The following is a 21,651-nucleotide window of genomic DNA, read 5'->3' as shown; positions in this document are numbered from 1 at the left end:
ATTCAATATACAGTATCTTAAGATACGTGTTGCTTTTTCTCCTGTATTTTGAAATGTTTTTTGCTTTTACTTTTTTTCAAACCATGCTTTACAAACAAGCATCGGCAAAGTCAACAGCTTGGCACTTCTAGTATAAAGGGAAGACCTGCGGGCTTTGCAAATCTTCTCTTCCTCTGCTGCCTACAAGCTGATTTTATTAGGTCTTCTGTGACTTATTATTCTGTTAGTGCTAATGAATTGCTATATAATATTTTGCTTTGCTTTTTTTACTGTGGAAGTGTTGTAATTTATCATAAGTAATGTTTTGTATAAAATGTACATTCTCCATTTTCCCCTTACTTTCATTGTGTACCCACCTGCCCATAGGGATCCAAGTGTAACATTCCATTCCTCCCCATTTTCCCCTTGTCTTCCCAGTTGGTTCCTACCAGCATTCTATAACTGTTCCTGTGACAGTTGACAGCTGTGAGGAGAAATGCTCGCTACCGGTTGTGGCTGGAGGCTGTTGTTAATTCATCTTGCCAATCAATTATTTCTTAAAGAACATCATCGGAGTTAAGGAACATTTATAATAGGATTGTTTTGCTATTTTTTCCAATTCTTGACACTGTGTTCTGCAAGTGTTGCAGAAACCTTTAAAATAAACTGTGCTAGGCTTTTGCACACTGCAGTTTCATTTGATTGCTACTCATTTTGCTCTCCTTCAACTGCAGACCCCAGGTTCTTGTCAGCACACCTGATCCCAGACAATGATGACCGTGACAATGACAAGGTGTACTTCTTCTTCACTGAGAAGGCAACAGAGTCAGAGGGAAAAGGTCCCGCCGTCTACAGTCGTGTGGGTCGCGTTTGTGCAGTGAGTGCTTCTCTTTTACATGCTGTATTCTGAGAGGGGAGAGGCCTTAGAGAATAGGGCGGGAACTAAAGGCATACTTATTTAATAGATGTGGTAATTATGGTCAAAGAACTCCACTGATATGTCCCTGAATCGTTTGCTTCTCTTGGAGGACAAGCAGTGGTGTTTTTCAGAACAAAGACAAGCGGATACTTTTGTCTCTTAACCACATTCAACGCTGCTGATAATGCAGTGAGACCCTGGGGTTTCTGAAGGCAATATTTTTCAGCTACTAAAAGCTGTGAAGATGTGTAATGAGTGAGAGCAACCTCAGTGCTGAATGTTACTCCTCATTCCTACAGCCAAATAGCTTAATTTAGTGATAATGGGTCACTGAAATGGCATTCCCAACGTGAGCCATTGCCACCATATTTACCAGCGGATTATAAATGATCCTCAGTATCTCTTTTTATATAATTGGAAATGTTAAGACACAGCTGCGGGAATCAGAAAGGTGGGAGTATGAGAATGTTGAGCACTCAATTACTCTTACGGCTGGTATCCACCTGCAGCATACAATTATGCTCATGTATTGGTAAATTTGATATAACGCAAATATTTACTCACAAATAGTTTCTTAGTGCTTAAAGCGGAGGAACCAAAAACAGTAAAAAGGATATCGATAGGCAGTTTTAAACGCTTTTTAAAAAAAAGGTTAATGGTTGTAATTTCTGCGGAGCGGAAGGGCTGTGGGTTCCAAATTTTTGCTTTGTCCACAGAATAAGGCACTGTCTCCAAAATGTTTTGTCTGACATTTTGCGACAGAAAGAAGGAAAAGATCCATGGATCTCAGATTTTTTCCAATTTGTTACAATGAAATTTGTTAGCCATAAAGGCTGGCATGCGAGCATGAATAGCCTTATGGACAATGATCATAACCTTAAAGATGATTCTGGCATTAACTGAAAGCCATTAAAGCAATTTCTTGCTGTGGCAATCGATTCGGATTTGTTAAGGCCACGAATAAAACAGACTGCAGTATTTTGCACTACTTGTAGTCTGGGCTGAAAATAAGGTGGAATTGGGATAGTCTAATTTAGATTGAACTGTGACTGTAACCACATATGTTTTTAGCTCTGATTTCAAGAAAGATAGTATTTGATATAAAGTTTTCAAATGGGTACGGCAAGATTTCATGGTCTTTGCAATTTAGGGACTGAGCCAAGATCATAATCTATAGAAATGCCAAGGTGTCAAACAGAAGAAGCCTGAGATGGGGAAGAAGGCTGTAAAAAGAGGCCAGCAGTGGTAATGTACCGAGATTTGCGGAGAGTTAATTAAAAATCTCATTTTAATCGAGGTTTAGTTTAAATCATTTTCAGCCACCCACTATCAAAAGACTATCAGCTAGGAGGGAAGATGTAGGCTGCTTCTCGCTCTGATTACGGGATGCTCCAAAAATATAAATTGAGCACCATGAGCATACAAAAAACATTTTTTGCCTAGATAATAGAGTAGATAAGCCAGGGGTCACACATAAATATTGAAAAGTAAAGGCAAAAGAATGAGACTCTGAAGCACACCAAAGTCAACTTCTTTAGAAGTGGAAAGATACTCATGTGTTACTATTCTTTGTCATCAAGTCATACTAAGGCACAGTTCTTTATACCAATTTCTGACAATCTGTTTTAAATATTTATTCAATCAATGATATTGAAAGCTGCAGAGATGTCCGGGAGCATCAAGACTCCCAGACCTCTCACATCCATCATTCTTCTAAAGTCGTCCAGGAGAGATACAATGACTAGCTCAGTGCTATTTCCTAGGCGCACCTCAGGTGCTGATTGTCCAGTAATATATTGGCTTTCACAAACTTTTGCAGTTGTATGAAAACTCTTTTTTCCCAAAATGTTAGCTAAGAAAGGTAGCAATGAAATGGATTTGGAGTTACTGTGGATCATAGTATCCAACAGAGGTTTCTTTTGTAAAGGTCATACCATAGCCTCCATCTAGCATGCTGGAATTGATCCATGTTGAAAAAGAGTATAAAATGGTTTACATTTCTTTCTTATTAAAATGTGCTATTTATTTTAAATATTTTGTTGGTCATATTTCTGAGGACGAACCTGTCAGTCTGCTTTGCTGAATCAAAATAATCAAGTCTTTCTCAGACGGAATAGAAAATCTTTCAAGTGTTGGCTTAGTCTGCCCTTGGTTATATTGAAGGATTTTCAGATTAAATAGTCTCTAAAAGACAGAAAGGGCAACTAACTGTTTGTGCATCAATTTCTGTTTATCAATAAAAAGTCAGAGTGTTTTTCACTATTAGCTGGAGAAAGGTACACCCTTGCAGCAAAGGGAGTGGGTTCTTGGAGCTCCGTAACAATTCTAAAAAGCTTTCTATTGAGATTAGGAGCAGTTAGAATATTGTTTTCTCGTTTTTAACCTTCAGGCAAGATTATTTTGTCAAAGCTGAGAAATGGCTTTTTGCTTGATCTTCTTAACAGTCTTTCCACTCAGCGAAGAGCAAGGTTATTAGGTGGAAGACCCAAGGCTGAGTTAAAGTACAGTAAGGTGGGAAAAATTGTAACGCCTTTCCAACTCTTTATACTTATGTTTAGAGGTCTGTTTTTTCTCTAGAACGACGCTGGTGGACAGAGGGTGCTGGTGCACAAGTGGAGTACTTTCAATAAGGCACGACTGGTATGTTCTGTTCCCGGACCAGGAGGTGGTGACACAGAGTTCAATGAATTGGGTAAGTGCATAGAGAGTAGTCAGAGAAGTGAATGGAATGCGTAAGAGTTAAATGAAGATATGTGAAAAGTGGTTTTACTGCTGTTGGTATATGAGACAAATGAAGGTGCTGGTCTGTGATATTTAGCATCATCAGCTCAGAGGCATGTCTGGGAGCTCCACTTCCTCGCACAACGGCTAATATTGTTCAGTTTTCAAATTGAGGATGCATGTTTCTGATATTTTACAGTAAAGTGAGTTTACCAAGGTGGGGTGTTAGGGGAACATGTGAATAATTGTCACAAGGCTGCATGCATTAGTAGTGCTGAGAAATAGCAACAATTGACTCTGTTGGTAAAAGGGATGTTAGTGGGAACCTGAATAGAGCCATCCATTAGGGTTTAGAATGGGATGAGATTGCTTTTATATGGTATATCCTTGAGTGGGGTGGGATTTATGATTGGTTGATTGAATGTTAATAACATTAGAATTTGAATTGGTCCTTTCAGACTGAACTGGTACTGGTTTGATAGAAGAATGAGCTTTGGACATGATACCATGATCAGATTGCTTGAATTGGGATGTACATGAACGAGTTAGCGTTAGATTATCGTGGACTGGATAGAAAACATAAAATAGGGTTAGAGTGTGGGATTTGGTTAATTTGTGACCACTCTGGTGTCTTTCGGCAAGGGTTCTGCTATACAGTACAGTATATATAGGTAGATATATATACATAAATATGCATGATATGTCAATCACTAATTGTGGTTTGCATTAGTTGTCCTGGGATGCAACTATTCTCTTTTAAATCAAAATGTTTTAAGAATGGGTGTGATTAATGTTGCACTGGATTAGGTAAAATTTGTTGAACTGAGTTTACAGCAGTTGACTGAGGATAGCTTATTTGTAGTTCAGATGGACAGAATCAATCTCAGACAGACTGAGAGGAAATGATAGCCTGAGTTAGGGTGGGGTTGATAGAACTGATGTTATTACAGATATTTATTTCCAATTAGTTAAGTTGAGAATACATTGGGGTAACACGAAAATGTCTGCAGTGTTACATAATAGCTAAGAAAGGTATTGTTAGACTTGTGGTAATGGGTACATTTTGTTGCACTTACTTATACATGAATGCAATTCTTTGATATAGGATTACATTACATCTGAAGTAATTGCAGGCTGATGGCACTGCCCAGAATGAGATAGATATGGTTCATTCATGAGGTGGTGGGCTGCATTACCTTGTTTCAACTACAGTGACCCTCATAATAAGTAGTATCTTAATTCCAATGTGGCCTGTAACAGCAGTTATCAATCCAATCAGAATTATGAGACCCGTGGAACACTCTTCATCTCTTGACTTTCATCCAGAGATGCTAGCAGCTAGAAATTGTTGGGTACACGTCTACACTAAAATAAGGAATTACTAGGGGAAATGAGGATAGAATTACTGATTTATTGGTAATTCCTCATTTCTAGGCCTGGACAAAATTGTAATTATGCTGGAGAAATTAAAATAATTTCACAAATTACGCATTACTCACGTGATGCGAAACTAAACGATTATGCCAGTTCAGTGATTAAGAGTGATTTGAGTATTAATCCTACCACAGGAACACAGAAACAACAAACTAAGAGAGACCAAGCTGCTGCTAGCTACTGCTGTTTATGTACTGTAGCATTTAGAGCCATTTTCTGAGCGCAAAATCCATCCTCTGCCCCACTTTGGACGCAAGGGTTCATTTTTCATTAAGAAAATGGAGCTAATTGCTTCACTATTCTTCACACATAAATAAGCATTATGAGTAGTTTTGAGGTAATTAGGGGTAATTACACTTGAGAGAATTATGCCAATTATGCCCACCCCTACTAATTTCTTAGTGAACCCGCAGGGTACTACTCTGAATGAGCACCCCGGAGTTACCAGTACTCACAGTATTCATTACTCTGGGGGTGAGGAAAGTCCAGTGCATCTACCTGGCCACTTATAATGAGGGCCATTGGGTAGATGAACCTCAGCTATACTTAATTTAGTTGTTTCAAAATATAATGGGTTGTGGTTAAGTTAACTGATTTTGGTGTGGTGCAGGTTCAATTGAAGGATTACTGAAATGTACTGGGGTAGATTGGTTTGGGCATTGTAAGAGTTTTGCGAAAAATTGTTGTAGGATAGAATGAAAGGTAAATGTCAGATTTAATCTGGATTGACAGGGCAAACATCTTCTATAATTCTCACTTCTGTTTTCTTAGAGGATGTTTTCCTTCTACAAACAAAAGATGAATCAAACCCGGAGGTGTATGCCCTCTTCAGCACTACAAGGTATGAACCTTAAACTATACCATAACCTAAATTCCCTCATTCTTATATCTCTAGCTTCTGATTTATGTGCTATCGTCAGCACTTTTTGCACTTTGCATGGAGAGTATATAAAGTGTTGTAGAACTTGCAGTAAAACCGGCAATTGATAGCATTTTTCCCAGGTAACACACCCAAACTGTGATTATTTTAAACCATGAATCCTCGAGCAAATTCACACTTACACATGCCTCATATGCAACTATCAACTGTGTCACAGTTTGCACATATAAATGTTTGTCTTGACCAATTGCATCTTTCATCTAACCAGATCCACTTCATGTTAGATAACAACTACCCCAAATACTGTGGAAATCACAAAAACCCTTCCATATCAGTCTTCTGTCTACACAGCTTTCCTGTGGATAGTGCTCCATATTCATCAACCCCATAAGGTATCTCACCAAAGCATATCACTTACCCTCCAGTGCTCCTACCTTGAATGCGGTAACGTTTGTTATTCATAACCCTGCAAGATGTTTTTTTCTTCGGAGAGCCAGTACACTTGAGCCCTCTACATGCTAAGTGATCCGGGCTTGATATTCACCCTGAAGAAAAATGTTGTCCTTTCCCTTTGTTTAGTCTCATGTCAGGTTCTGTTGCCATTTCACCGTCGGGACGCTTCTACGGAAGCAGCTGTTTGCTCTTGAAAAGCAGCATTTCATTCTCTCCTCGCCACATTAAATTCACCATGTTTTTACATTTCTGAGTTCCTGGTGGTTGCCCAGGTTTACAGCAAATGCCATCTCTGCATTCCTCATTCCCCAAAGATATCTGTGAGAATGAGCTGTGCCACTATCTCAAATGCGCTTCTTATATCCTTTCTCCGTATGTTGTCCCAACTCAGCATGTCTTACTCACAGCAGGGCTTTAGTACATGTCCAGTCCTAGTTACACTTTGTTCCTTCTGCTTTTGTCAACCCTCGAAAGGGCTTAATTTCCCCACCTCAACAAGCCAATTGACCTGGTAAAAAGGGCCCTTCTATGGATCCTAATGACTATGGCCACTTCACAAAATCCATCCTTAGTTCAACAACCAACTTCAATCAGGATAATTAAATGGAGTTTTCTGAAAGATGTGAAAGATGTTCTCTGCCCTCTTTCTCTCCTAACGTTCTTTAGTTTTTGGCGTTTCCTCAGATTTATTATTTCTCATAAATCAGGGCAGTGTCAATAACAATGGGTATTGCGTAAAAACACCCACAGCAACACCCATTGCATGCCCCTCTGCTGCAGAAAACTACATCTGGCCCATACTTACAAGGCGGCGTTAAGCCACACCAAGAAGGCTAGCGTTGCCTTGTAAATGTGAAAATGGGCACAGCGCCACCAGAGCATTGCTGCAAGTGACCCTCCGGTGACGCTTGGGGCTTGTAAATAAGCCCCTTAGATTGCTGATACCTATCTTTTCACTTTGCGCAGCCAATTCAGCAAGTAATTCAATGTACATCGCCTTTGTATATCTATAATCCATGCAGTCCCAGCAAATAGTGAAGTGATAAATTGCAACTTTGCATGAGAGGTGTTTAATGTTATATCCGACTCGACAACCAGTAACAATACTGTTCCATAATGTCTTTTCCCGTTCAGTAATGTATTCCAGGGCTATGCTGTGTGTGTCTACCGCATGGCTGATATCTGGGAGGTCTTCAATGGTCCTTATGCTCACAAAGATGGGCCCAATCACCAATGGGCAGCATACGAAGGCAAGGTGCCATACCCAAGGCCAGGAGTGGTAAGTATCACAAATGTGGTTATTCACTTTACTTTATTAGCGGTTTGTCTTACTCAAACTCTCATGTGTGTGCAATCAACAAAGCCAGGGAAAATATAAAGCAAATACTTTGCAATGGTGTTTACCACAATTATACAAAAGACAGCAAACAATCAGATAACTGGCAGAGGTCACACTGTTAGGACTGCATTTTCCTTAGTATCCATTAATAATTTCAGGTAAATTAGACCTGAATTCCACCCATGGTAATTTATTGCTTTGTAATCCTTGGCCAATGTCCTGAGCTAAATACTCCAGGAGTAGTAGTTCTTTTACTATTTTTGCCAATCGTTGCTGTCCACTTCGAATATTATTTTTAATTAGCATTTGTGGTGGGCGCAATTACTATTAGTATCATGATGATTCTGTCACAGACTGGATTCTGACTCAGATTTGTGGAGGTGTGTGATCATGTGGTGAGCATGTCACTTTAATGAGTTGGAGTTATGATAGGTGAGACCGAAGAGTTGTACCAAACTTCTTACATAGTTCCTCAGTTGCTGGAGGTGCCCACTGCCCAGCAAAGGTGTGCTGGCGGTGGCTACCTGACTGTAGTTGCAATCCAAAAGCTGTAATTGCCCTTGGCACTTTTCCTGATTCCACCAGTCCTCGAGGGGAAGTATTATTTATCCTTCTCCCACTTGCCTTAACTATACAACTCTTTTTGGGGAAGAATTTATAAAGAAACATCCCGGACATCATCCAGTATTGGAGAACTCCCTATTGTGGTTTTATCATGAGTCCTCTGTTGCTGTGGGTGAAAGAGGCTGCGTGCCATGCGCAAGTCTGCCAAGTGATCTACCATTAAGCTCAAAAGGCTCGGAATCTCTCTTGCAAAATATCTTCACATTTCCGCCGCTGAGACAAAAAGCTGCATATCATTGTATGCCTCCTCTGAAATTTTTAGGGCCAGCAGTAAAAAGGGTCAATTTGGCAGATCCTCAGACCTCAGAATTTAAGTGCTGAAATATGTGGGAGTTGAGGTTTATGGGCCAAATGATGATATCGTTATAAAAAGTGTATGATTAGCAGATGTGAGACACTTTAAAGTTTAAACAGTTATTGAAGCTAAGTGAGATGAACTGGTTGATTTTAGAGACTCGCTTGTAATTAATATAACCTGCTTGGGAAATGGACTGATCAATTCAGCATTGAAGATGAAAGACTTCGTGTTAATCCCCAGTATAATCCTAAATGAGCCAACCCTGTATCAAATCTGTGTAGCATCCGGTGTTTGAGGTGCCTATATGTGCAACTGTAGATGACGTCAGTCTGTAACCCCAGTCCAGGAGATAGAAGATTTCTGCTTCCATATGTGAAGACATTCACATGTAGAGATGAGTTACTTTCTAAGTGGGTGCACATAGAGGTCACTGGCCCAAACAAATATGTTCATATATTTCATAATAAGGACATTAGATAAAAGATGTCTTTTTAACAGAAAACCTGACATTCATTAAAGACTTAAGAGGTTTTCCAGGGACACAATTATCTTCTCAGCTTTAGGCTTGGTTTCTACAAATCCAGGGCTGCAGATACATGTTTCTGTATATAGGTATCATTCGATGAGTCATTTGGTTCTGATGTTCAGAATAGCCAGGTGCTGTTGTTAATTTCATAAACACCTGATTCATGGAGGTGATAGGTTCTGTATCTTGCAAGCTAATCGTTTGGTATCTACAACCATGTATCAATTATCCAAGAGAAACCATTGTCAGAAAAAAAATATTTAGTATCATTTTAAATTCCCAAGTACGCAGTCTAAAACCTGAAATTAATTTCTAGTGTCCCAGCAAAATCACAAACCAGCCCAGCAGACAATACCGCAGCACCAAAGATTACCCAGACGAGGTGCTCCACTTCGCCCGGGCACACCCTCTAATGTACAGGAGTGTGCACCCCCTCAATGGCAAACCACTCCTTGTGAAAACCAACCTGCCCTACCGCCTGCAACAGCTCGTGGTTGATCGCGTGGAAGCTGAGGATGGACAGTATGATGTTATGTTCATTGGGACAGGTGAGTCAAACTGAGGCAAAGCTCAGGTAAAAAGGAACTTGCAAGACTGAAATAAAAAAGACAAGAAGAGTGCGGTGGTGGATGAAAGAGAAATGGGTTAAAATGAAGATAGAACTCCTTGGTATTCAGCAACCTTGGTATTCAGCAGCACTGGCAGGTGGCACATAAGAAAACCTTTAGCCCCTGCATTTATTTTTTTCACTAATTAAGCACTTTTGCTACACCTTAAATTTGATAGAAAATGGGGGCATGGGACGCGTCTAACATAATAATCAAATGATCATGTTACTGGTTGCAATGAAGATGTGCTTCCTCATTGGTTAGGGATGTAACATGTATGAATACCTCAGGAGTCATATTAAGTGTCCCAGTGGGTCTCTGTGACACCTCGTTCCAGCCACAATGTGCCTGTCTTCTGACTATGTGAGAGTAAACTGAGTATACCAACTTCTCCTTTCCTACTTGGTCAGGTCCCCTATGAAGCCCTCCCTTGAAGTGGAATCCCAGAAGCTAAACTGGAGAAAAAGCCATATGAATAGTTAAAAGTCAAGCATCACAGGGTGTATGTTCTCATCAGTAAGAAAGTCCTCTTTCCAGACGGGGAGTCCAAATGGTGTTTCTAAAATACTGTGATAACCCCCAGCAAGTTAGGATGGACCAGACATTTGACTATTCTCAGGAACAAAATTTGCTGGCAGTATTTTGGAGTATTTCCCACCTATATTATTCTTCTAAAAGTTTAATGTGGCTATAGTCGACTTGGTGGTGAAACCTCCTCCACCGCAAAGGACAACCCTCAATATGGCAGATTTTCAATTGCAGCCTTTGCAGGAGTTCAATATTCACCAAGATGGTGGATGAAAAATCCACCAATCAACCTCTAAATGAGAGTGCAAGCACATTCAGGGCTGTCAAAATAAGCTCAGTCTTTAAAGTATGAGCGTAGTATTAAGAGATGGAAGTTATTCTTCTCCTTTCCGATGCCTTTGCAGCACTGTCATGAGCATTTGGATGTACATTTTCTATATTCGCTCTCTTATATATAAATATATATATATATATATATATATATATATATATATATATATATATAATCTCCCGCTTTGTCCCTTCAGATTCTGGATCGGTTCTGAAAGTGATTGCTCTTCAAAAAGGCAACTTCGTGGATGCTGAAGAAGTCACTCTGGAAGAAATGCAGGTTTTTAAGGTCAGCTGAAAAAAAGATAGCCTTTGCATGTTGGTGAGTGGGAGGTGAGGCAAACTATTTGTGAGACTGTGCCTGTTTCCTTCTCCATTTGAAATCTTGCCTCTTTCTTTCAGGGCCCGATACCCATCACTGCCATGGAAATTTCTGTGAAACGGGTAAGTTTATACATTATCTATCCATCACTCTGATTGAAAGACAGACAGGCTGAAACTACATTGGGAGAATGAAACTGTTTAAGACAGAAGAAAAGGGGGAGTGGCAAAAGAGATGAGGGAGGAGTGAGCAAAATGTAGGTATTTCCATTAATGTAATTTATAGAGGTTTTATTTATAACCCTGAATAACTTTATGGCTCCAGTATAATTCATCAGATAGAAATTAAAAGCATGTAGGTATTACCTCCTCCTAGTAGATTGCAAACTTACATATTATATAAAGATAGCAACATCCAATTGCACTAACCAAAGTATTATCTAACAATGAGGAAAGCTATTTATAGTCAGTTTTTACCTCTGTCAATGCAAGTGAAAAGTGTTGCAAAGAGAAGTGGCCAGTGTGGTACCACAAGAGAAAGATCTAGGAAAACATTGGGACTACTCCAAAATACCATAAAGTGATATGAGGATAAATTGAAGAGGGTACCAGAGAATCCAAGAGACAAAAGATAAGGAAGTATCAAGGCTGACAGTTTTAAATGCAGCAGAAAGGTCCGAAAGAATTCAGTATGAGTCAAATTAAGAAGACAGGCGTGAGAATGTGATTTGAACCGGATAATAGAACAATTTTGGAGGAGATCACCGGTTGAAATACAGATTGCAGTGGAGTCAGAAGGTTGGGCATATAGAGGTGAGGAGTTAGCTGAAGATTGTGTGCTCAAGAACCTTGGGCAGATATGTGGTAAGAGAAGTAGAGTGGTAATTTGAAACAAGGTAAGAATCAGGAGATGGTTTATTATGTAGAGGTTCCACAGAAGCAGAGGATAAATGGTTTGGATCAAAGTAGTCAGTGTAGGATCATACGGAAGATACAGGATTAGCACATGAAATGATCTGAAAAGAGCCGATCTAAAAGAAGTGAAAGAAGGGAAACATTAGGTGAGATGAAGGACTAAACGAACACAGGAGAGAATTGTGAAAGTTGGAGGTCATCCATTACTTTAACCTTGCACATGTTTATTTCAGCAAACCCTGTTTGTGGGGTCACGGGCCGGTGTGGCACAAGTGAAGCTGCATCATTGCGAAACCTATGGAACTGCATGTGCTGAGTGCTGCTTGGCCAGGGACCCCTACTGCGCCTGGGATGGAAACTCATGTACCCGCTTCCAGCCCTTGAGTAAACGTCGCTTCCGCCGCCAAGATATACGGAATGGAAACCCAGCTCACCAGTGCTTAGACCAGAACCTCACACGTAAGTCATCTGGCATGGACAAGAGCGCCTCACAGACAATTGAGGCTGATGATGCCATGAGTGCTAGATATGGTTCCTTTTCATTGTGATAGTCTTTTCCCCTTTCCATGAAGGTCTTTTGTTCACATAGCCCCCTAGCTCTGCCATGACTGTTTCCTCTGGACACACCATTTTCTTACGCCATATGTCTTCTGTGTTCTCTCTTCATCTCTTTTTTGTAACTGTTCTCTCTTACCATGGCTACAAACCTTATGGCATGGCCCCTACTAGTGCTAATGAATTTTCATCAGCACCACCCCTCTACAGTAGGCTGACGTCTCATCTCTACCATAGTTATCACTCTGACAATTCCAGTCTCATCCTATCTTGACAGACAATTGTATGATATGACACCTGTAACTGGCCCTTCAAAATAAAGTACAGCATGACTGGGAGCTAATCATTTTACACATTGGAAACAAACTGATACTGTCACCTGTCACGACAGCTCGTGCTACTAAGAGGTAATAGTAGCCACCCTCAGTCACCAGGATGGTGGGTGAACTCTCTGTGCTTTGTACGATATTGAATAAAACCTACAAACACCGAACAAAGATATGGTCAGCCCACTCCTCTTCATATATCAACCAATTGGAAGCTAGCAGTGGATGTTGTTCTCTTTAGTGACATTATGTGGTTAGATCTAAGTCTCACTTATTTTGCCTGCCCTGCATTAGATGATGATTCTGACGGCGGGGAGGAGAAGCTCATCTATGGCGCAGAGTTGAACAGCACATTCCTGGAATGTGTCCCGAAGTCACCCCAGGCTGCTGTGAAGTGGTTTGTTCAGCGACCGAACAATGACAGAAAGGAAGAGGTGAGAAAAGTTCCATTTGTTATTTCACGGTCAGAAATGTTTGCTCTTACACTGCATGTCTTTTGCCTTCTACTATTCATTTTGCGATAAATGATCCAAAAGTATAGGAACGTGCGAGGGAAAAGGGTCATTTCTGACATCTGAGATATTGCCATTTTAGTTGGGAAGTATGTCAAGTGAAATGCATCATTCTACTATCGACCCTTGTCTTTTCCTGCTAACATCTATGGATTTTGCAAGTTCTTAAAGTATTTTGAGGATTACTAGCATACTATCCATGCCAACACAATAGAATTCAAATGTTTGCTGTATGGAGAATATTCTCCCAATTCAGTAATTTAAGGTTACCAGGACACATGCATTGTGTGGGGGTGAATTTTGGTGTAACTGCTGAAATTCTGCTGAAATTCTTCACCTAACATCAGACCAGATCTCCAAGAGTTCCTCCGTCACACAACTTGACAGCAGCATTTGTTCTCGTGCTAGAATGTCACAGAGATCTCCCTAACTCATCCGAACTTGTCGGAGAAGCTTGCATTATTCCCCATAGGCCCATGGGTCTTGTTAAATGATAATTATATTATTTCAAAAAATAATTTAAATGAAAGGATTTTTTGTTGTGCCTAGAGCACGAGTGTTGCCAGTTTCTAGTTGTGATATAACAGTTTATTATTGCATGGAGCCAGCTTGTACCTCAGGATTGTGTGCAAACCTGCACTGCCACGTGACAACCAGAGCCTTACCTACTGAACATCGGGAGTTCCTTCTTGTAGCACGGTGGCTCCATTACAGGAGCACAGAGATTCTATTCATTTCAGTTTATGTCTCTGCTTTTAGTTCCACAAAAAAGTCCCTGGGAGGATGCAAGAATAGAATGGTGGTAGGCTTGAGAAAAGATGCCAGAGTTCTCTTTAATGCCATGCATGTGCGTCATGTTATTGAGCTTGAAGAAAGTATATCATGATTGTAGGACACTTGTATGTGTGTGTGTGTGTGTGTGTGTGTATGTGTGCATGTGTGTCTGCTGGTTGTTGGGCAGGGTGATAGTGTTGATAGTCAAGTAGTTCACCTAAAGTAAGCAAATATTGTTTAACTTAATTTGAGGAGGACTTGCAATTGCATTGTGGGGGTCATTAAGAATTTGTCTGTCGGAAAAGGCCGCCCACTAAACTCCCGTGGTCAGGTTGCCGCCAGTGCGGCCACCTTCCCACGGGCCCCATTAGGAGTTCCCCACTGGGTCAGCGGGAGGAAACTGTGTTTTCGCCCACTGGCCCAGTGGGGAACAGCCCACAACATTGACAGTGGCTCATAATTGAGCCGGCGGCAATGTTGCGGTGCATAGGGTGCAACAGCACCCGCCATGCTTTTCACTGTCTGCAAAGGGACTGTCCTTGGGGGCCCCTGCACCCCGTCTCCACCAGCTTTTACATGGCGGTGCAACGGCCATGTAAAAGCTGGCAGACAGGGGGGGTCCTAATCCCAGGGTGGTGCTGCATGCAGTGCTGCCCTGGCGGATTAGGCCTGTCAGCACTGTCAGTCCCTCCAATGGAGGGAAACTGGCAGTGCTGGCTGTTTGTCCATGGCCCAACCGCCACGGTCATAATGTGGCGGTCTTACCACTGCCAAATTAGTCAGACCACCACTTTGTCAGTGGTCAGACTGCCACCACAGCCCTGGTGGCCCAAAGACCGCAAGGGTCATAATTAGGGCCCATGTTTTTCATTTAATCATGTTTTAAATCACAGAAAAGGTAGAGCGCAAACGATCATTGCATAGAACAGTATACATGACATTTAATTTATAAAAAAGAATTAAAAATGCATTAAAAGTTTATGCAGAGATTCGTTACAATGCAGAAAAAACGTACAGCAAAGCTAACATTTGGTCACTACTAACCAGGGTCGGACTGGTATACAAAATAGGCCCGGCACCAAAATAAAAGTGGCCCTCATTAGTGAAGGAGATAGCTAAAACGTGGTAATATCAGGTAAATCAACAGTAAAAACTGGCCCATCTGGCCATAACCAGCCCACAAGTAGCTACAAAACCGGCCAATACTGATCTGTGAGACTGGCACATTGGGCACTGCCTAATTGCACTATAGGCCGGTCCGACCCTGGCCTTAACCCTAACTACAATAACTTCATTAAGATTAAAAGGGAAATCTTCAGTTGATTTCTAAACTATAGGTGAGAGGACGCAAGGTCATTTAGACCCTGGCATGTGAAGGATCAGTATTCATAGTTAGAGAAATCCACCTTCCTGGCAGAGGACTTGAGGTGTTTGCTCTGAAGGCTGAAAAGTTTGCTAAGTGGGCGTCATGTTTGTGCCACCCACCCGGTGTAACAAACTTGGAAATAATCTACAAAACAATTTTCTCCGTGCCCTTTGGGGCCATTGATGCATTTCCCTGCCTCACATGGTGGTCCTGAGAATGAAAACTCTAGTGGCCATCACTCCGCTCTAAGCAAGGCAGAGCAACTGGTACTGTGGCCTGACAAACCTGTGTGGATAATTTTCTTCAATAATGGCGAACACCAGTGGAGCCGGCTGAGGCATCACCTAGTGGAAACACAGTGCTTACCGCTACTCGAAGGGCCAAATTATGGGTCGTTACGTATATAGAGCATCCAATAATTATTAAATGCATTAAATAACTCAACCTTCCTTAAATGTTGGCAGGTCAAACCTGCCGGAAGTTAACAGGGGAAATCCATACTGTAGTTACCATATCATGCGGATTGTCATTCCTCAACAACTCGTAATACGTGGTATTTATCACACATGATAATAATGTACTGTGTGGTACTGCTATGTATCTTCTGTGATAAATAACACCTACACTCATAATCAGGGCCTAAGTACTGTGAAGAACTTGAAGCTTTGGGGTAAGGGGAGCTGTGCCGATTTACAGAGGGGCCTTCACTCTGCACTCTTAATGATCGCAACCAATGCAGTGACAGTCTCTTTAGAAGGTTGGTTTATTCCACATCATGCATGTGGGTGAAGTGATTCAATATTTTTAGGATATGCAAGAAAGTTTTTGGAATTCAGCTCACACTTCCTAACCTATGATGTTTTCTTTAGGTGAAGACAGATGAGCGCATTCTAAAAACGGAACAGGGCCTGCTCTTTCGCCGGATCTTCCGCCTGGACACTGGAACCTACTACTGCAAAACCTTGGAGCACGGCTTTGTCCAGACTGTCACTAAGATCACACTGGAGGTGATTGAAAGCGATCAGTTGTCAGACATCTTCCATCGAGGAGAGCATGATGAGGATGGAGCACTGATCCAGAGAGGGCCTCCCTGCTCCGTGCCTCATCACAGGCCTTCACATGGACAGAAGGCTTGGTTCAAGGAGATTATGCAGCTGATTGGCTATGCCAACTTGCAGCGGGTTGACGAGTACTGCGAGCGAGTCTGGTGCAATGATAAACAGCGTAAGAAAAACAAGCCTACCAAGATCAGAAATTCTCTTAGCACTGAAGGTGGGAAGAAAGGACGTGCAAAGACTTCAGGTGAACGAAGCAGGATTCCCAGGCAAGCTACAAATACATAAAAGAAAGCATCTGTTGAGGGTGATAAATGGCTATAAATAACGAAGAATAATGCCATGAATACAGAAAGACTACGGCTGTTGCAGGAGGCTAGCACAATGCCCTGAACTTGTATGACAATGCAACTTCCGGATCTCTCGATAGTGACATTTATGACAGTTGCCAACGTCGATGGCATTTGGGGATGGCGTCATGGACACAAACTGCAAACCAATTTACCCATTTTGGTTAAATTGGTACATGAGGCAAGCTGTGGTGTAGAAACATGTCTTCCCCTACTGCCTAGTGTCATCATTGCCTTGGACCAAACATCTTGCTCATTTTCCAGGTAAAATAAGTCAATTACCACCTCTATCATGCCTCATACCTTCAAATAGGATATGAAGGACCTTTGAGTTTCCTCTCTTCATCATACAGCTCCTCCTTTCTGAATATCTTCAGTGGGACTGCAACAAATGCACTGACTGCTTTATTATATAAATTATTAGCAAAAGAGTTGGGGAATGGTGTCAGCAGCCTGAAATTACTAGGCAACTCACTTCCCTTCCTGTCTTCCTGTTCAAGTTTAGAAACTACTGCACATCAACAGCAAGAGTCTGAATTCAAGTTTAAAAAACATGTCGTGTGCAAAAGTGTTTTTATATCTCTTTGAAGCCAGTCCTTGTGCTTTACGTGGGTTACGTGTTGATGCTGGAATGGTGGTTCGCTTAGGGAAATGGGTTACCATATATGAAGCTTTCTTGCAATATGTAATAATGGGAGACGGCTCGCTCATAAGTGAAAATGTGTGAAGTGTCAGACAGCGTGTGTGACGACCAGTTTTTAAGTGAAAGAGTATTTAAAAGCTTAAGTGGCCTCTCTGCTAACACGGATTATTGTTTAGTGACTTCAATGAAAATCCAGAGAGTTGGAGAACATTTTTGTTCAGTAGGACAACACCTTAATGGCTGAGGCATCCCCTAAGAGAGATGTGTTTTGTTGAGACAGGCTGCCCTAGTCATGAGACAGACTTGAGGAAATGCGCATGGAACAAGCCAATCAGCATTTCATATTAACACAAAATATAAAATACATAACACGAACCATTAGTAAATGAGATAATCCATCACGAATAAACAGAAGGATATTTAGCATGTACACCAAGGCAACTCAGTGAGTGAGATGAATATGTAAACAGTGAGAGGGGGGTTTAAAGAGCCCCTCAGCTTCCAGTGAGAGTGCACTTTGAGTAGCAATACTGCCATTAAATGAGAAATACCGCATTACCAATAGTGAAAATACTATTTAATATAAAATCCAAACTTCTAATAAGTAACATTGCTTTTCCATGGCTAAAAACACTATGTCAGTGAGTGGAAATATATTTTAGAAGGTTACACACACTTTTCGCATATGAGGCTGACTTTGAATGAGCCACAAACATCTTCAGTGCTTGAGACAGCTTTTCAGCGAGCAAAAAAACCACCAGAAGATATAAACACACCCTTAGTGATTGATATCAATCAGTCAATGTGTGAGGGAGACTTCAAATAAGTTTTAAGGCTCTCGAAAAGGTGCAAGACTCAGACCATATCCCCAATAGTAGTGAGAGTGCTACTCAATTAGGGAAACAATATTATAATGGGTAAGTCTGCTTTGCAGTACATGATATCACCCTTGGGTGGATGGGACTGACCTTCCACAAGTGCCACTGCTATCTTGAGCAGCTCTTCTACATATTGATATCTATCATAGGCAAGGTAGCCTATCAATGAGATTCAATGCTTTACACTAGGTAAAGTTCATCCATTAATAAACATAGCTCCATTTTGAGTGGGACTGACTTTCCACCAGTGGCAGGTCTCCACTGAAAGTACATTCATTGAAAGCTAGTAACACTTCCTTAAAGCAAGAAGATGATTCAAAAGAACAACTTTTTACCAAACATAGAAGAGGTTATAGAAGGATATGTGAGTACAGCATACTTTCAATAACTTATTTAGTCTTTACTGTGTGTGGTCCATGCAGTACCCAGCAGAGGAGAGTTCGGCCGAGACCTATCATGGAGTGTAGTCTAAGTTTTAGATGTCAAGTGCAGTATATTGATTGGTTGGTAAACATGCTATCGGCACAATTAATGAAGGTCAAAACCACGGACTAAATTTGTTTTTCTTTTTGCCACCTTACCACCTTATTGCGTATTGTTGCAATTGACCTTAATTTTTCCAATTGGTTCAGCACTATTCTTGCCATACTTACTGGCAACTGTTGACATGAGGAATCACGTTATAACCTTCCATTTTCATGGCAGACTCACAACACCGTAATTTACCAATATGAAAAAAGCAGTGAAAAGGAGCATTACCAACAGATTTTGCTCCAAATAACTGTCACAATTATGACTGAGCCCTAATGGAAGACCTGAGTTGCGCACATCTGATGTGGAACATGACCCATATCAATAGATTTGTGCAACTTCTTTAGAGAAGCACTGATAAGGATAGCCAGGGAAATAAGCCAAATAAAATGTGTCTAGAAATACAAAAGTAAGGTTTTCTAGGCACTATAGTCAGCCTAAGATAAGTGATGGTGCTTTGACTACAATCATAGCAGACAGTGGAGGTAGTGAGAAGTAACAAACTCAGAGATTTAAATGAACATGCAAATACGGTCAACCCCAACCAAAGTCCTCTTCCACAATACAATTAGTGCTCTGCGAATAAGTCAATGATATATCTTAAAGGTACCATCACCAAAGCCTGGACCTGTGAGTCAAGGCTTCCTGTCAACAGAAGAGGACAATCAATCAGTAAATAGGACATTTGAATGCTGAAAGCACCATTGAAGACAATGAAGTGCCTTAGGGCCAATAAGTATATGCCTTCTGCTCCAACATTCCGTTGTTTGCCTTTATATATCTTCCTTGTTAATTAGGAATATTCAGCCCTCAGTGGGTGGGATGTTCTAATAGACTTATAGCCCCACTGTCTCATGCTATATTGGTTGTTAAAGGCCCACTCCCTCATTATAGACTTTTACCAGTAGGTCTGGCCTATAACTCGATTTCAGGGCCTTTAACAACAGGCATAGCCCTCACCAGTGAGATATAATGCTATATTAAATCCCACATTTACAGTGGCTGCAGTCTAGGAGTGAATGTTTGAATCATGATGAACTATGACCAAAAATACTGGAATTCTCTCGCCTTTTTGAGGTCCAGTTTTAGATGTTATGTTTGGTTACCCCATTTCACCAGAATTAAGTTATTTCTGTTGAATACTCCCATTTAGAAAGACAACATAGTCTGCCAGATCCAGCTAATAAGTGGTTTATCAAGCCTATTCTTTCCCCAAGAGTGAGTCTACTTTCTTTCCACATCATTAGCCTTGGTTTAGAAGGTGTGGTAGACCCACTTGGATGGACTACTTCTGGCCACTCTAGCCTTTCTGGCTAGACCTATACACATACCCTTTTTGGCTCTTTATCTCGTACTAAAATCACTAGCTTTAGTCAGTCTTTAGACTGTTTGAAAGATGGCCCTGAATTATGAAGGGTTTTGCCCCAGTTTCAGATAGTTTTATAAATGTCTTTCCTAGGTTAAAACAGCGTTTCTGCTGTCTCTTATGACTAGAGACAGTCCTAATATGGTCTTGAGCAAGGGAAGAAACTTAATAGGCTTCATAAGTGTACATTTGTTTATGCACTCCCTCCAACTAGGAAAAACTTTAGTTAATAATTCCCTAAGATATAACCCCACAAGCATATAATGGGTTCAACTATCCACCATCCTGTCCTAAACAGGTTAAATGATATATAAACAAACCAGCCAGTCCTGCACTACTGTCCAAGCCTCTCTTCCACTATAAGTAAACACTTTAATATATACAATGTATAAACCTCTAATTCATCATACACCCAAAATGAAATTGTACCACAGTTTACTAATACAGATTGACTAACAATTATTCTGCATTGAGAATAGCAGCAAGAATCCAGACAAAGGCCTGCTAAATATATATATTCTGCTTATAATTTATATGTAAGTATCATTTAAGATCAATGATAACATTGAATAGGTGGAAACAATTAATTTCATGAAATATTTTTGATGGGCATTAGGGAACAGGATAAAGCCAAAGAGATGTGGTACATGGTCACGAGTTGGGTGCTCCAACAATTAAGTGAGAATAATTCTGCCTTAGAAAGAGGACACATCCTTCTGAAAGATGGCCCTTGGAGAACTTGTTACTTAAAGCAGACCTGCACTCCGTAGATGGCGTTACTGTGCTTTATTAGATCCCACACCACCAAAATGCTAAAGTCCTAAAATGTTGTGCATTTCCTTTTGTTGCTCTAGATTGGTATTTCTATGGGACCTTTCAATTTATTTATTGGATGGAGTATTTTTCAAAAGAGTGCCCTGGGAAATAGCCAGTGCTTGCCTAGCCCTCAGAAAATGCTAAACTGTGCCAAGTGCTGGTGGAATCTGGGTGGTGGGAGCAGTGATTCTAGGCTTGATCAAATTGTAATTTTTCCCATAACTGCATGTGTAAAATCTTGATGTACATATATATAAATATATTTATATATTTTATATTTCTGATGAAATGTGAGCAGATGTTCTTCTTACCCCTGTTTATGAAATCCCTCAGTTGTGACCACCAGTTGGATGACTGGATGAAGAATAAACCCCTTTTCAAATTCTAAAAAGGCTGAACTATTAGTTTGTCCTGAACTATGCCGTGCACACTCTGGAAGATCGATATCATCTTCCGTGACTTGATGTACATTCACTTCTGTATTAAAACACAGTATCCTCTTTTCTGGAACGTAATTCTGCATTTTGTTGAATACCAAAGGTCTTTTGATGGAACTCTTTCTTGTGTCCTTCCACTTTCCCACAGAATTTTTTCTTGAGCCCCT

At 40.7% G+C, this 21,651-nt stretch overlaps 1 protein-coding gene across 2 annotated transcripts in view; it reads left to right on the top strand.

Annotated features, from left to right (window-relative positions):
* SEMA3G (semaphorin 3G) overlaps window positions 1-21,438 on the top strand; it is a 132,755-nt gene extending 111,317 nt beyond the window's left edge. For both annotated transcript variants that reach the window (XM_069206740.1, XM_069206739.1), the window contains exons 7-16: window positions 714-856; window positions 3,476-3,590; window positions 5,825-5,894; window positions 7,521-7,665; window positions 9,490-9,721; window positions 10,837-10,928; window positions 11,042-11,083; window positions 12,109-12,334; window positions 13,051-13,190; window positions 16,278-21,438. In XM_069206740.1, the coding sequence (XP_069062841.1) occupies window positions 714-856; window positions 3,476-3,590; window positions 5,825-5,894; window positions 7,521-7,665; window positions 9,490-9,721; window positions 10,837-10,928; window positions 11,042-11,083; window positions 12,109-12,334; window positions 13,051-13,190; window positions 16,278-16,751 (1,679 nt within the window). In that variant the 3' untranslated portion in view covers window positions 16,752-21,438. The remainder of the gene's footprint in view (window positions 1-713; window positions 857-3,475; window positions 3,591-5,824; window positions 5,895-7,520; window positions 7,666-9,489; window positions 9,722-10,836; window positions 10,929-11,041; window positions 11,084-12,108; window positions 12,335-13,050; window positions 13,191-16,277) is intronic.
* The last annotated feature ends 213 nt before the right edge of the window (window positions 21,439-21,651 follow it).

Source organism: Pleurodeles waltl, chromosome 9 (genome assembly GCF_031143425.1).
Source record: "Pleurodeles waltl isolate 20211129_DDA chromosome 9, aPleWal1.hap1.20221129, whole genome shotgun sequence".
In the NCBI taxonomy this organism is placed as follows: Eukaryota; Metazoa; Chordata; class Amphibia; order Caudata; family Salamandridae; genus Pleurodeles; species Pleurodeles waltl.
Note: the sequence above shows the minus strand (reverse complement) of the source record. Positions and strands in the feature narration are given on the sequence as shown.